General features: G+C 36.2%; 1 protein-coding gene across 9 annotated transcripts in view; it reads left to right on the top strand.

The window, feature by feature from the left end:
* The window catches only part of CACNB2 (calcium voltage-gated channel auxiliary subunit beta 2), a 250,893-nt gene that overhangs the window by 220,723 nt on the left and 15,149 nt on the right, over nucleotides 1–15,021 (top strand). For all 9 annotated transcript variants that reach the window (XM_027720503.2, XM_027720501.2, XM_027720499.2 and 6 more), the window contains 3 exons: nucleotides 3,197–3,277; nucleotides 3,555–3,613; nucleotides 6,567–6,676. In XM_027720503.2, the coding sequence (XP_027576304.1) occupies nucleotides 3,197–3,277; nucleotides 3,555–3,613; nucleotides 6,567–6,676 (250 nt within the window). The remainder of the gene's footprint in view (nucleotides 1–3,196; nucleotides 3,278–3,554; nucleotides 3,614–6,566; nucleotides 6,677–15,021) is intronic.

Below are 15,021 nucleotides of genomic sequence, written 5' to 3'. Positions count from 1 at the left end.
GGATTAACAATGCAGCTATTCTAGAATTAAGGAGGAAGAGATGTATTGAGCTGTTAGTGGATTCAGTACAAGAAAACAGGCAAGAGTTCAGTGTATCTGTGAAACTCTGCTACAGTACTTATCCTTTTTGATGGAATAATAGAACACATTTGAAAGGTCTTCTGAAAGTTTGAGAAAATTATTTATAGAAAATCCATATAATTCACCTCTCTAGTGCCTGTTTATTCTTTCTATATCTTTCTCAATTATATTTTTTTTTATTTCTCAGTCTATTGAAATCATTATTGGAGTCTATCAGATACTCAGTTTGTACTTAGAAAATGAATAATCAAAATTGTTGTATTTTTAGTTTAGTCCATATTTAAGCTTCCAGTTCACTAAGTGCAAAATCTGCAGGTGCACAACACCATTGGAAAACCTCAGACTTGTTTTGACAGTTTACTTTGAGTTTTTCCTGTTGTCATGTATAAATTATCGGCCAAATGTTCTTGTCACCCATCAGTCAGACCTTTTTAGTATCTCAGCTATTGGAAATGGCACTGGTCGTTTCCAGAAGAGCCAATGTCTCTCCATAGATAACCCAGATAACTAAAGAATTATGCAATTGGCATTGTGTTACAACAAGCTGCAATACATTTCTAGGATCTTGCTGGAATAAGTTGGCAAGACATTAGGTAGCAACCAAACTATGCAGTGAAATACCATATTTCTACTTTTGTTGTTTTAGAACCTTTAGACTTCATAGCTCTTATTCACTTGTTTTTAACCAGTCACTTAAATCTACAGGTAATAACAGACTGTTATAGTGCCTATAAATAGTGCCAAGTGACATTGTTGTCCCTGCCGTGGATGCTTTCATGTTTAGTAAATAGAACTTTGTTTCTGTCTCTCTTTTTTCCTTGAACTCTTTTAAATAATATTGAATCCTTCTCATTTCCGAAGTCATGACCATTGGCTTCAGTAGGGTCTGTTATGCCCGGTATGGAAATCAACAACAGTTTCTTGTTTCTGAGTAATTTATTACTTAATCATATTTATAACCACACAAAAATGATAAGGAAGAATAATACATGTTGACATGTATTGGATGCTGTCTGCATAAGCATCTTTCAAAGGTTCATCTTCTAGATGAACCACCTTAGACCTGGATGGTGGTTAGTCACATCTCTTTCTTCTACTCTCTGGTGCCTCTTTTCTTCCATATCGGAATCATTACTGGATATAGCGAGGTTTGTGATTAAGTTGCATTAAGTACTGGATGGGCATTTCAAATTAATCTACATAGTCAAACCACTGAGCAAAAGCCATAGTGTCAAAACTGCTGGTTTTCAGGATGAGTTACTATTTGAACTTAAATCTGCAGTGAAAACTGTATAGCTCACTGACATTAGATTCTCTAATGCTAAATTAAAGAACTTTAATGCTTCCATTAGATAACTCTTACTCAATTTTCTGCTGAGAGCTTCATTATTTCAAGCTTTAAAGATTAGAGAAAAAATATGCCCATTTTGACAGAATAGATTTTAAGAATAATTCATATTCCATCAAATAAGGTAATTTCTATGCCTGCCCTAACTGTCAAATAGCTGGTCAACTTCTAGCATGTATGCCTTCAGTTGAGTTAGTCACATTAAGACAAAAATCTGTTGCATCAGGACACTCATTCTATAAGCACTTGCATATCTGTAAAGAATTTTTCATTGAATCTGTCTCTAATACACTTACCAGATTATTAATAATATTAGCAAGAACAGTGGAGGATTGCATTTTGATACTGGCACACCTTAATTGCAGGGGTTTGCTTTGAAATGTGTTGAGTCAGTTTCTGTGCTGTGTAAAATAAATCCATTTCACATGCTTATGATGCCTTGGGCACTGGTATTCATTCTTATGTTACTAATTATTTGGTGAAACTACAGGTAACAAAAACCAAAATAAATTATGTTAAAGAACATTCACAAAAATATTTTCTATGTTTTAGACTGCTTTAGACTGCTGCTTGTGTAGCACCGTGTGCTGTCACTGTACTAATGTCTGTCTTTGTGGGTTTGTGTTTTGGAATGTATATACTTATTTTAATGTTATTGTGAAACACCTTGGGATACATTGAGTACTAGAACAATGAACAGTGTCTGTATTCTGTTATCTTGACTGATGTATTTGTACTATGTAAGCATTAGAAGAATAGATCCAGCATTCCTTTTTCCATATCACTCAAATGTTTCTGGATTTGGATTTCAATCATGTTTTCCCAAAGATAAACCAAAACTTCCCATATGAACAAAAAACTTTTTCTGATAAGACCCATTCTTGGTGATTGATATATGTTGAAATAGCCATTTATTAACAAAGAAAAAAAACCCCAAACCAACAGTTTAATTTGTTTCTATTGCATTATGATAACAATATAAAACCTTTGCAATCTTTGGAAGGAAGTAATCTTTTTATCTTTGTATTTTAAAATACTTTTTAGAAATTGTGCATGATACATCAGTAAGTACTTTGATAAATATTGTACTAACAGGATCCATTCTTGGGTAGTGACAGGAACTTCCCACAGTGGAAAAATTGCTATCCCAAGCTCTGTTTATGATAATTTTCTAGAAGTACTAACTTAATCAGTCATTATTTTGGTTTCATTTTGCAACTGAATCATGGATGCAAATGTGGATGTCAGATTATGAGTGCTGCCGTGGGAATTTGCAGTGATGTCACAATGTTTTGTCAAGCAGTGGGCAGATCTGAACATTAAAAAAAGAGATGTTATGCTTTTTCCATCCCATTTTGTTTTATTTTTCCCTTTCATCATTTTCCTACATAAAATTTTTGCGGGAAACAGATGTCACATCTCTCGAGTCAATCATTTCAAATCATTAGCTGTTGGAAATAACCTTTTCAATTTACCAGTTAAGAATTATGCAAAGGAACATATGCATGTCCGAGAAATAGAGTTTTGTAACTATCCAGAGCAAATGTGAAAACAGTGGGAAAACCTAAAGTCCAAAAAAAAACTTTTTCAAAACAAATCCCTGAACCTCATATGTCCTTATCTTGTGCTACAAGTTCTTGGGAAAAGTTAATTAAAAGAGATTCCTGTGTTGGTGACATCGCTGGAAATTCATAGTTCCTAATGTTCTAAACAGTGTATAAACTTTCTCTAGGTACTGTGACACTGAAAACTTTATCTGTTTTGCAGACAGAGCACATCCCTCCCTATGATGTAGTGCCTTCTATGCGACCAGTAGTTTTAGTGGGGCCTTCTCTGAAGGGATATGAGGTAATTGATTGTTGAGAATGTTTTATTTGCCAAAATACTGTGCTTCATTTGTATTTGATATTTTATATCATAGGCAAATATCTAGACAGTTTTTACTCCTAGTAAGTAGACGCTTATTTGTATTTTACTTCATGTCAGAATTGAGATGAAGAATAAATTGCATTCCGATCCTGTTGTTCAGATATGATTTACTGTCAGCTTTATTATATAATATTATTAGCATCAAGTACTATGAATTTCCTATATGATTATTAATTTTTTGTTTGTTTGCTTCTAGGTAACAGATATGATGCAAAAAGCATTATTTGATTTTTTAAAACATAGATTCGAAGGGCGGTAAGTACTTGGCAATGTAAATATACTTCAGTTCAAGTTCTGTTTAGGTACTACCAGGATTTTAAGAAATTATGACATTGTAGAAAATCAAGAATGATGGATAATTCCTTGATAAGTGGACTCTAGTGTGTATTGAAAGTTTCCTTGGCAGAACATGCAGAGGTTGTGTGGCAGTGGGAAGTGTTCAGGGGTGTATCTTTGAGTGGAAAAAAGGATGTCTCCTTGATGACTGCAACATACACACTCCAAATTGCTAGATATTTATCTACAAATTAAAAAGTTATTTTATATATTTTTCAAGTGATACCTCATCAGTGCTTCTCAGGTTCTGAGCAAAATGACAAGAGCCACCATTTCTCCTCAGCTCTAATTCTTTACTTGGCATCAAACTTGGAAAGAGTGTTATGAGATTCTGACTATCTAATACATGGGATTGTCAAATCCAAATTTGATCCCTCAAGATAGGATCTTGGTTTGACAGTACTTCTGGGCTCTGTAGTGGGAAGTTTCAGAAGGACTGGGATGCAGGGGTAAGGCAGTCCCCCACTTTGCTGAAATATGGTCACCCTTGGTAGCAGACGAGCTGCACTCGCTGGGTTCTGATCTGAGCGCTGTGGCAGCAGACTAGGCAAGGTCCACTCAGATTGTGTTTGAGCCCTCAGACATTACTGTAGTACATGTGTCAAATGATAATCTGCCTCTAAAAGCAGCAGCATGATCTGTAGCTCAAACATCACGGACCCACGGAGCAGAGACATCAGGTGCATTTTCCACACGTTTTTTGTGACTGGATCAAGCTACAGACTAATATGCACTAATGGGTTGACATTGTGGGGGGAAAATTGAAAGAACAGGAAGGTGTTATAATATCTGTAACTTTCTATTTAGTTTGGAAGTGGACAGATCAGTAACACTATTCTATCTGTCCAGTCAAAACTTTGAAGAGGGAGCTTGAGGTTTTTTGTCAATAGCTTCAGCTCTTTAAAATGCATTGTTGTTTAAGCCGTTGGATTTTCTCAGTCAGAATAGTGATGTTGATACCTAACCACTTATAAATCCCTCTTTATATTATTCAGGGTCGTCAAACCTTAAACGCATACCTTCAGGACTGGAAGTTAACAAAACAGTGGTTGTTGCAAGCAAAAAAAAAATACTGTGTTTTTATGTCTTTAGGTATTTTAGAGAATTTCTGATTTTCAGTTGTAGATCTCATTGAGGCAGGGTGAATCCACAAATACTCTGAATACAATAGCAGATTTGAATCATTCCAAACTTTATTAGCAATCTGAATTGGTAATCAAGGTCCTGAACAAATTTGTACAGGAGGTTCTTAGATTCATACTACTGCTTTCAGCTGCCACACTGCTGTCCCTGCTCTCATTGCAATTGTTTCGCAATATGAACATACATGTCCTTTGTTTTGGGAGCAGACTTGGTCATTCTGGTGAGACATGTCTCAAAAGACATTAAAATGACCTTAGAAAGACGTTAAAATGAAAAATAGCATTTTTCATAGATAGAAAAATAGACTGATAAATCTGGCTTGGTTCAATATACCATAATTGCATTTAAAAAGGACAAAAAATTTCTATTACATGTAGGAAGGAAGACTGGCAGGAAAAAAGATCAAAATCAAACCAAAAACCCAAAAAGTTGTAGAAGTTTCTAGTGTATATCCATTAACAAATAAATATAACTGATGACTACCCCAATATGAGTTTGATTTATTTTTAAGACAAATGGCATTATCTGTGAGGAGCTGTACCAGAAATCACAATCTTTGGTTACGTTTTTAGTTTAAGTTAAATCATGTCTAAATTTCCAAAATTACATTACTGATCTGTATTGTCCAAATAATTCTGCTTTTCCATATTAACTTCTGGCTTTGTTACAATTTTTAGGGTTTTAGATAAGGGTATACACATGTTAAGCTCACTGGGAAATGACCTGTTGGATTACATTTCGTACGAACAAACAGCATCTGACAGTGCTTGCTAGAGAGGAGCCCTCCCTGTTCTTAGCAAATCCATTTCCTCCTTTTCAATTGCAAGTAAAATCCTACAAGGAAGAACAAGGGAATATCATCAGTCTGATTTAACTTTCAGCACTGGAAAAATGTGACCTCTGAACCCCGTTAGACCAGAATTTGAAAGGGAACTTAAGAGTGTATTTTGACCCTGTAATGCGAAACAAACCAAAGTAACTGTTTTCCTAGGATGAAGAATATGCAGAAGGTTATGTAGCAAACTGAAAGTAACCACTTCTTTCTTGGCCCATCTTTCCTCATAAACACAAAACTGAGCGTGCCAGTTTTCAAGTACATGTTTCTCTGTGTTACAGTTCCCATTTTTAGGTGGCCAGCATATTGCTGGATCTTTCTGGAAAATCATAGGTAACTCTTACACTCTGTTAAAAAACACATGCTAGTAAACTGAACAATAAAATTTAAATAAATAAATAGATTATATTGATGTATTAGTTTCCCTGCTAAGACTTACCGTTACCATTTTATCCCCATATGTCTTATACGTATGGCTAAAATATGCCAGCTTGTCATTCAGTACCATTCAAGAAATTGGGGAAAAGAGAAACCAGCCTTTTCATACTGGGCATAGTTGTGCAAAGTCAGACTTTGCACGGACTCATTGGACCCAGGCACTCCAGGGAAGTCCCATCTTCTGCAGCACATCTCTGACCTTCTCCTGCTTCCCCTCTCCCCAGGCATGTGTAGCTTTGCAGGCAGTGGTCATACTGCATTTCAGGACTGTACAGAAGGATGATGTCTTATCAATAGTTCTTGTAGCAGTATTAGTTAGACAAAGTTTTTCCTCTGTTCCCATTATGGGAAGCATACTGTTCTTCTGAGAAGAAGTAATTTTCCTATGGTCTTAGCCATCTTCTAGTGTTAAATGAAGTAACATTCTGTACTATCTTACTGTCTTTATTGTTGCAGTATATCAATTACACGAGTCACAGCAGACATCTCGCTTGCCAAACGCTCAGTGTTAAACAATCCCAGTAAGCACGCGATAATAGAGCGATCCAACACGAGATCAAGCTTAGGTAAGTACCTGTAATGATGCTATCTGCAAATTGCCTGTAAAGTATACGACTCTCAATTCATATGAGTAAGCTAAAAATAGCCTTCTCTCTGCTGTGAGAAAATCACAATTCCCATCATCCAGAAATCCTGCCACTAGAAATCATTTTAAAATCGCTACCATGCAAACTTCATAAAGTCCTGATTTTTGTTTATCCTGCTTATGCTCAGTTTCAATGTTTTGCTGCTTGCCTTGATGGGGAGAAGTAACCATCCATATAAAATCTGAAGACATGTTCTTCCAGTTCAAAAAAAGTAACAGTTTTCAAATACTTGGAATTATATGGATGTTATTATATTGTGCATTATCTTTGATAAGATTATTAGTAATGACAGCTACTGATATGAGGCCTGAAAAAAGTTATCGAGGTACACATTTTATGAATTTTGTATCAGTTTAAACTAATCCTGAGGTTGGTACAAAAAAAGAAGGATGCAAAAGTGTTTTTAAAATATTTTTTAAATGTTTCTTAAAAACTGTATAGCTAGGTTCATAGCATACACGTCTGTCATCTTACATGAGTCATTTTGTAGTGAAGCTTGTCCAGTTGTATAAATAATTAAACATTTATTAGCCAGAAAAAAAAACAAGCTTAGCTGGGAAGTTGTAACTAAATGTTACCATCTGCAATACAGGTGTCTCCACTGGAGCTTGTCGTCATAAGGTGTCCTTAGAGCAAAGAGGAAAAGGTGGACACCTGGGAGTCGTAATTCCTGACTGATCTTATAGTGTGAGGTCTTTTATATCCAGGACTCTGCTGCTACCACTAGTGCATTTCCTGTGTAGAGACACCTGGAGCTAGCTAGAAGGTATAGTGGAAGGTTCTCTGCCCATGCAGTGAGGTTGGAGCTAGATGATCTATCTTTAAGGTTCCTTCCAACTTAAACTGTTCTAGGAATATAAGATGAATTCTGCTAGGAGTCTATATACTTTTGTTAGGGCACCCAGCTGAGATATGGGACACAAGTCCCCTAAAAAGTCCTGTTCAATTCCCCAGTCAAATACAAAAAAAAGGAGGAACTTGCTAGATCACAGGTGAATGCTCTAGTCATCCTTCTGCCTTTACGTTGCTGCAGGTTCCTCTTAGTACCCTTCGAGAGAGCTTGGTTTCCCCCAAACACAGCATTGTATCTTGAAAACTTGTAAATTTTGTGGAACAGGAAAGGAATTTCATTCATCCTATTAAGTGGATTCTTTATCAGTTTTGTTACAAAAAAATTTCTGACTCCACCTGTGCCATGACTGAATGTTTAACGCTTGCCTAATATAGTTGTCCTTCTTAGAAAAAGCTTCTCTGCCTTAAAAAGTTTTACCTCCCTTTCTTGAAAATTTACTTCTTAAAACCTTTGCTCTCAGCTACGTGGAGTCTGAATTTTTGCTTGCAAGTAGTCTGATAGCTTCCAGGAGTGTCTTATTTTAAGTGTTTTCAAATAGCAAAACGCAATGTACTGTAACAACATAATTAATATCTTTACACACAAAAATATTCTTTTATGTGAATTTCAGTCTTGTAACCAAAGTCTGTTTAATAATCTACTGAAAATATGAAGTGTCACTTGTTTTGAATAGAACTGAAAATTGGTAATAAGGATGGAGGTCACCCAGTCATGGAATGAACAGAATCATGATGATTGAGTTCCCAACCTGATCATCAAAGTGTGTGCAATTTTGTAATATTGCACAAATATATGCAGCAGTAAAAAGCATATCATCTATTCCTCATGCTAAAATATTCTCACATGTGTAAAACAGCTCTCACAAAAATGTATACAGGAAAAAAATTTTATAAAAATTAAATGCTGCCCAATCTTGTACACCTTCTTCTCATGTAGAACCTTACCCTTGAGAGCATCAACATCTTTTCTTTGTGTCAAGGTACTTTTTTAGATAGAGGTATTTAAAATGGAAGTTCTGACAGAACTTCAGTTGGAGAGACTCAAAGACGACAGGAATTATGTGTATATGTAAATATGTGTATAGATAGATATGTCTCTCTAGTTTTTGTAACAGGCCTGTTATTATTAATTAAGATTTCCTGCTACATATCAGGTCTTCATTTGCTTATAATTGTTCTAAAAATTAACTGATTTACAAAGTAATTCTGAAGTATCTTGGGAAATATTAGATAGAGCAACTGAGTCATTTTAACCATGGAGTTAGGGCAAAAATTAATTTTACCTATGCCAAAATATTCTCAAAACCTTTTTTTTCAGAAGCTGTAACACTTCTGTAGTTCCAGTAAACTAACAGGGTTTTGAAATTTGCTAGTGAATTGAATGAAATTTCAGTTACATATTTGTGGGCATTTTTAATGAAAATAACAAGAAAACTACCAAATTGTTAGAAGCTGCCATTAAGACATGCCAAGCTTTGCATCTGAATTGCCTAAAGACTCAGCCTTTCTTGGGCAAGGTCCAGCAATGATGCTGAGCAGAACCTGCTCCCAGCAGATTGAATCAGGTCAGCCAAGCAGAACTAAAGTGGAAAGATGCTCATCTTTCAAGTTGCAATCCCTACTTTGCTGTGCAGCATGGAATATGGCATAAAAAGACATTTTCTTTGAAGATGTTTACCTGGAGGAAGAGGTGGCTGACCAGGCTCAGGGAGGAAGGCAAGTAGTGAAAATCCATTATGGAAAAGGTTGGAGTTATGGAGAAGGAGTTGGGATAGTTGTTCAAGGCATGGTGTAAACCATGGAAGGACAAAAAAAACAAAAACCAGCCAGGAAGGAAGTCAGGCAGAGAAATGATGTGGCAGCAGTGTGTTGGAAGGAAAACTGGTATAAAATAAAATAAGCTGGAGTCCGAAAAGGTAACTGCTTTTGTAAGACAGTGGGAAAACCATTGCGCAAGGCAAAATTAAAAAAGTACAAGAAGTGTAACAGCCTGTTTCCTTCCTTACCTGAAATGTACCTCAAGGTAGAAATAAGAGGCAGACTCAGAAAATGTCTTTGTAATCTGATGGTAGGTGGCCTCTCCTAGCAGCGGTTCACAAGGAAGACAACAACATACCTCTTCTTTGAGTGTTTAGTTGGCTGAAGTAGAAGAGGTGAGTGGCAATTTCACACCATATAGTGGATTTTTTTTTCTTTAGTTTGTGTGACAAATTTGCTGTAAGCCAACAAAAAATCCTATTAAATCCTGTTAAAAGAATATTATTCTTTTAATAATTTACAATTCAAGTTGTGAAAAATAAAGGTTAGGAAGTGATAGTAAGAAGGCTAACTGTGTAGCTTCTTAGTAGCTTTAGGTTTATGTATGCTGTGATTCAGTCTTTGTTTAAGTGTTTGCACACTACTTTTCCACCAATCCTCTGCCTTAGTTTTCTTGAAAAAAATATGCAAACTAATGTGGGGAATTGGAATTGTTCAGTATATTGCTATTTCCCTTATTTCCCCATATTAACTTTGACAGTGTATGGGGCAAGAAACATCAGGAAGGCGAATGAAACTCTCTAAAAACACAACAGGACATTTTCAGTTTATATTCCTGTTTTGGAAAGGGATTTAAATTTCAGTCTTAAGCGTACTGAGCACTGGTTTATCTCTGTGGTTCATCAGGTGTTAATTCTCTGTTGAAAAATGGGATGACCCCAGTGAGAGGGGGATCTGCTGTATCTGATGGCCTGCAAGCTACAGCACTGCAGCACAGTGTGCCATGGGCCTCTCTTCTGAATCCCAGCAGCGGGCACACTCACCCAGGGCCAACGAGTAGCCCCTTGACACCACTGAAGGCTTAGTGCCAGAGATGACAGCCTTTAAAGCTCACCAAGGCAGTGCAGAGTATGCCATGTACCGGGGTGACTGCCGGTGCCTCAAGCCAGGGTGGGTGCCAGCAGAGGATGGAGGCACAGAGGGAAGGAGCATCCCCCTCCTTCCCTTCCTGCTGGGTTCCTCCACGCTGACTCCCATCCTGTCACTGGCTGTCATGGCTTACCAAGTCAGAGATGAGGTGCAGTGCTGAAGGGTACAAAAGGAGACTCCCTTTTTACTGAATTAACTGAAGAGCCCAGTGCAATAGTGGCTTTTGCTGCTTCTGATACAGAAATGTTGTATAGTATTGGACTAGTTATTTACAGACTTTATAAAGATGGCTATTTTTCCCTCATGTTTTCTGCATGCTTCAAGCATGTTTTTTAGAAGTACTAAGTATTGTAGCTGAAACAGAGATACAAGCATTGAACCTGTCAACAATAGGTTATGCCATTAAAATCAGCATGTTACATGGTAATACATTGAGTTGGAAAAGGAAGATGGAAACCAGGTTGTCCTATGGACTACTGGAGCTTCTGTTGGGCACCTTGTGAAATACCAGCCTTGTGACTTCTCATTCCCCAGAAATCCTCTTATTTTAGGCTCTTCTCTTTGCTGACATTTAACTTCGGAGGTATTCTTGTCATTCCAAGCCTAGCTCAAAGAATTCTTCCCTCCTCTCAGATCAGTACTGGTATCCTGTACTGACAGTACCGAGCAGCATCAGGAATGTCCTGAGTCTTAGTACTGACTTCTAAAAGAAGCTTCAAGGTTATGTTCCATTTTGGAAGAAAGAATCCCCAGAAATCAGGATTTCCATTTCTGAAATGGAATCCCCCCAAATTATTCATAACCTCTGATTATTCTTTGTAATTCAATTTTCTATCTGGAAAATATGAATAATTCCAGCTTCTCACCTAACCAGGATGTTTCAAAGTGAAAAATTGTTTTATTGGGTCAATGAAGTACCACCACAGTAAGTTCCATAAAGTAGCCCATAAATAGTTTATTCATTCTCTTTTCAGAGAAAGATTAGAACCATGTGTTCTAAATGAGATCTGAAACACATATTTGACAATGAAGAGATATTAAATTACTCAATGGCTTCTTTTCAGTGGCTGTTTATTATAGCAAATACAGCTCCCCAGAACTGCTTTATGTTAATCCAAATCCCTACCTCCTTTTAGATTCAATGGGAAACTATTCCTTTACTCACCCACCTTTGTGAAGTGGTACCTCACGCAGCTAGACAGCCAGGCCACTGATTTATCCCTCACTTATGCTCACATTTGTGACCAGCATTTTAACTGCAGCAGAGAAGGCTATTTCTTAGACTTTTGAAAATATATTGTTGGGTTTTAAGTATTATTTTAATAAGTGTTCTGTCAATTACTTAATATGTTACAAAGGTAGTGTGCTTGATATATTAATACCAAATACTTTTTTTCTGAGAAATAAATAACCCCCTTTTTGAGAACTCTTACCTTATCACCCAATGTAGATCTGTGATATTGTGTATATTGTTCATAATTGTAGATAGCACAGAAAACAGTGAAGTGAGCACTATTATTTGGAACTGATTTAATAGATAACCCAGAATTAATTTCAAAGAGGCAGAGACAAACAATGTGATAACCAGGAGTAGGAATAGCCACGAGGAACTGGATATACAGGATTATAGGGTAGTCTCAATCAGCTTAATGCTACATACACCTATCGACTGACAGTTTGCTTTTGTAATGGAATCAGTTAAAAATAGACTTGGGATTTGAATCATTGGAAACCAATGCTACCACTGCATATCTAGTACAAAATTAATGTTATCAAGAATTTTTAAAAAATAGTGTTTGACTTGTAAAGATTTAGGAGGACAGTACAGTCTTATTCCTCTCCTATGTGAAAAATTGTTTTGTATATAAAGAGAAATGTTTGCTTGTCAATACATGTTTAACATGTGAGATGCTAGAACTAAATTTAAGGAAAGGGCAAATGATTAATTTCTTTAAAAGCCTGGAAGAAATCTGTCATTTTGAACAGAATTTTTTTCTCCAACAAGGTACAGTACATGGTTAAATCTCATTCACCTGAAAATCAGCCCCAGTTGGCTTAGTTAAATTTTTATATGGATACATGCCATTTGCAGAAACTGCTGAACCAGCTTTGTGCTTTTGCTGCATTTCTCTGTCAAAAGAACCCAAACCTTTTTCTGTGTATGTTACACTTGTTATAACCTTACCTCATGCTGTATGCTTCGTACAAAACCTGATTGTCTTGGCTTTTTCCATTCTTTGCTTCATTAATGCTCTCCTTTTCCAGATGTTTTAGGTATGTATACAAGCTTGCAAATTACTTTTCCTGCTGTTTTGTGTTCAGTGCTTTATTGTACCTCACAGAACCACTGTGTGTTTCTTGCATCTGGCTCACGGATAGACAAAAGCTGATCCTGTACTGTGTTGCTAAGTCTTTCTTTTAAAAAACCTTGCTGGTTTTCCTTATTTATTTTCAAGTAATTCTAAAAATAGAGTTGACATTGACAAGTAAACGCTAAAGATTAGGTATTCTACTGTATACTTCTAAGGTATGTGCACCTAATCTGCATATTCTGACACAGATGTATGAATGTTGATGTAAAATATGTCATCCTGTATGTGTTAAATCAATTGCAGTCACATGCCTGGGAATCTGTTTATTTGCTTTCTCTGTGCACATGCAATAACCTGTCAGGCATTACATGTGCAATTACATACAGTTTGCATGTGCAATTGAGTGCCAACCTTTGGAAAGTTGTCTATAGAAAACGTATAGAGCTCCCATTTACATCATTAGGTTGATATTCCAAAGTTTTGTCTTCTGAAAATGAAATATAAATGCTTGAAGAAATAGTAGTGGATTTCCTGTGCAAATTTCAGCCTCATATTTTTATTTTCTTGATATTTGTGTAAAAAGCCAGTTGAATGCTTGAAACTATGGTAACAATTTATTTGTTTTGTTTCTATATATATATATATATGAATACACACTATATATTATATCCATATATGAAATGTTATTATGTCTTCTCCATGTTTGGTAATTTAATGACAGTTGTTTGAAGTAAATACTTCCCCAACTATAAATCAAAGATAAACTTAAAAGAGTGCTAGCTAGGCCTCATAAAAATCCCTCCTTACTTCCAGAGGCCAGGAAACAGGAATGCAAAACTGGGATTTAACCAAGAGTGTGTTCCAGGATCTAATATAGTTAAAGAAAACAGAAAAGGTGTTCAGTGTGTTGTGGAAAATCCTGATTGTTCCTTTTTTAATTTTATCTTCAAGGTAGCTGGGACAAATGTCCATAACTCTCACTTTCAGGCATTAAATCTTCAGATATTTTAATCTGTTAAACCTAAACCTGCCTTAAACCAGAATGCTGTAATTAATATAGCAGATAAGAGGTTTGGGGTTTTCATGAGGATGTAGCTACACTTCTATTTGCACACAAATGGGGAAAGAGTAGCATGAAGTTCCTGAACCGGTTATAATTTATCAATCTCACATGTCCCAAAATGCTCTTTTATCCTGCTAGGCCAGCCAAGATTTTCTTAACATATAAGGTGAGAGTTTCCTTAATGAATTCTTTAGGTAGTTCTGGATTAGAAGTTTGGTCCTAACTTTCCAGTATTATAACTTGCAAATAAGTTTTTGATACAGTATTGACAAAGTATTTTAATGAAATTTCCTGAGTGTTTTCAATGGATCAAGGGTTAGACTTGATCTCAGAGGTCCTTTCCAACCCGGCTGATTCTATGATCCCATGATATATGGAGGGAAAAAATCTTAATTTCTGTAAATTAGAGATAACTCCCAGCAACATGTTCCTATATTTTATCATAATACTTCACAGAAATATGTGTAATTGGTAATTATATTGAAACAAAACATGCTAGAGACAAAGGAATATAGCAATGTATTAGAATAATTTTTAAGGTTACAGATATCAATATAAAAACCAATATTTTTAGCCAGTTGGCTGTTTGCTTAAAAGCAGAGTACAATCTGCATGTCTTAAAACTATTCACACTGTAGGCTGAATGGATACAGGTTTTTTTCTTTCTCCTGGGCTCACCAACTGATTAAAAGTTGGTATCTCTATCCTCATTTTATCCAAGATTATGGGCCTGAGTTGTTTAAGCAGAATGCAAAGAAGTCTGGGTTCACTCCTGTTCTCTGGTATGAACTCATAATTTCCATCCCCATGACAGGGCTATGATCACCTTTAGGATGGTTGTTGGTTGGTCCTGCTGAGTCGTACGCACTTCGCATAATAATTAAACTTTCCCTGGAGAAGGAACTGGAATCCATGTGTTTTGCCTCCCACTCTAAGCATCAGGCTGCAGAGTCAGTATCTCTCCCACTCAGTGAATACGCAAATGTTTTGCGAGTGGCACACCATCAGCAGGAGGGGTTGAATAGCCAGTGATAGAGTAGTTCCATATTCTATCTGTGAGAAATGTTGAACATTTTTATTTATGTTTGTTCTGTAAAAAAACAACAGACCTAGGGAACACTTACTTAGTG

This window comes from Pipra filicauda, unplaced genomic scaffold (genome assembly GCF_003945595.2).
Source record: "Pipra filicauda isolate LSUMZ 115617 unplaced genomic scaffold, ASM394559v2 scaffold65_size3143899_pilon, whole genome shotgun sequence".
Taxonomy (NCBI): domain Eukaryota; kingdom Metazoa; phylum Chordata; class Aves; order Passeriformes; family Pipridae; genus Pipra; species Pipra filicauda.
This window is presented reverse-complemented; position numbering and strand designations above follow the sequence as displayed.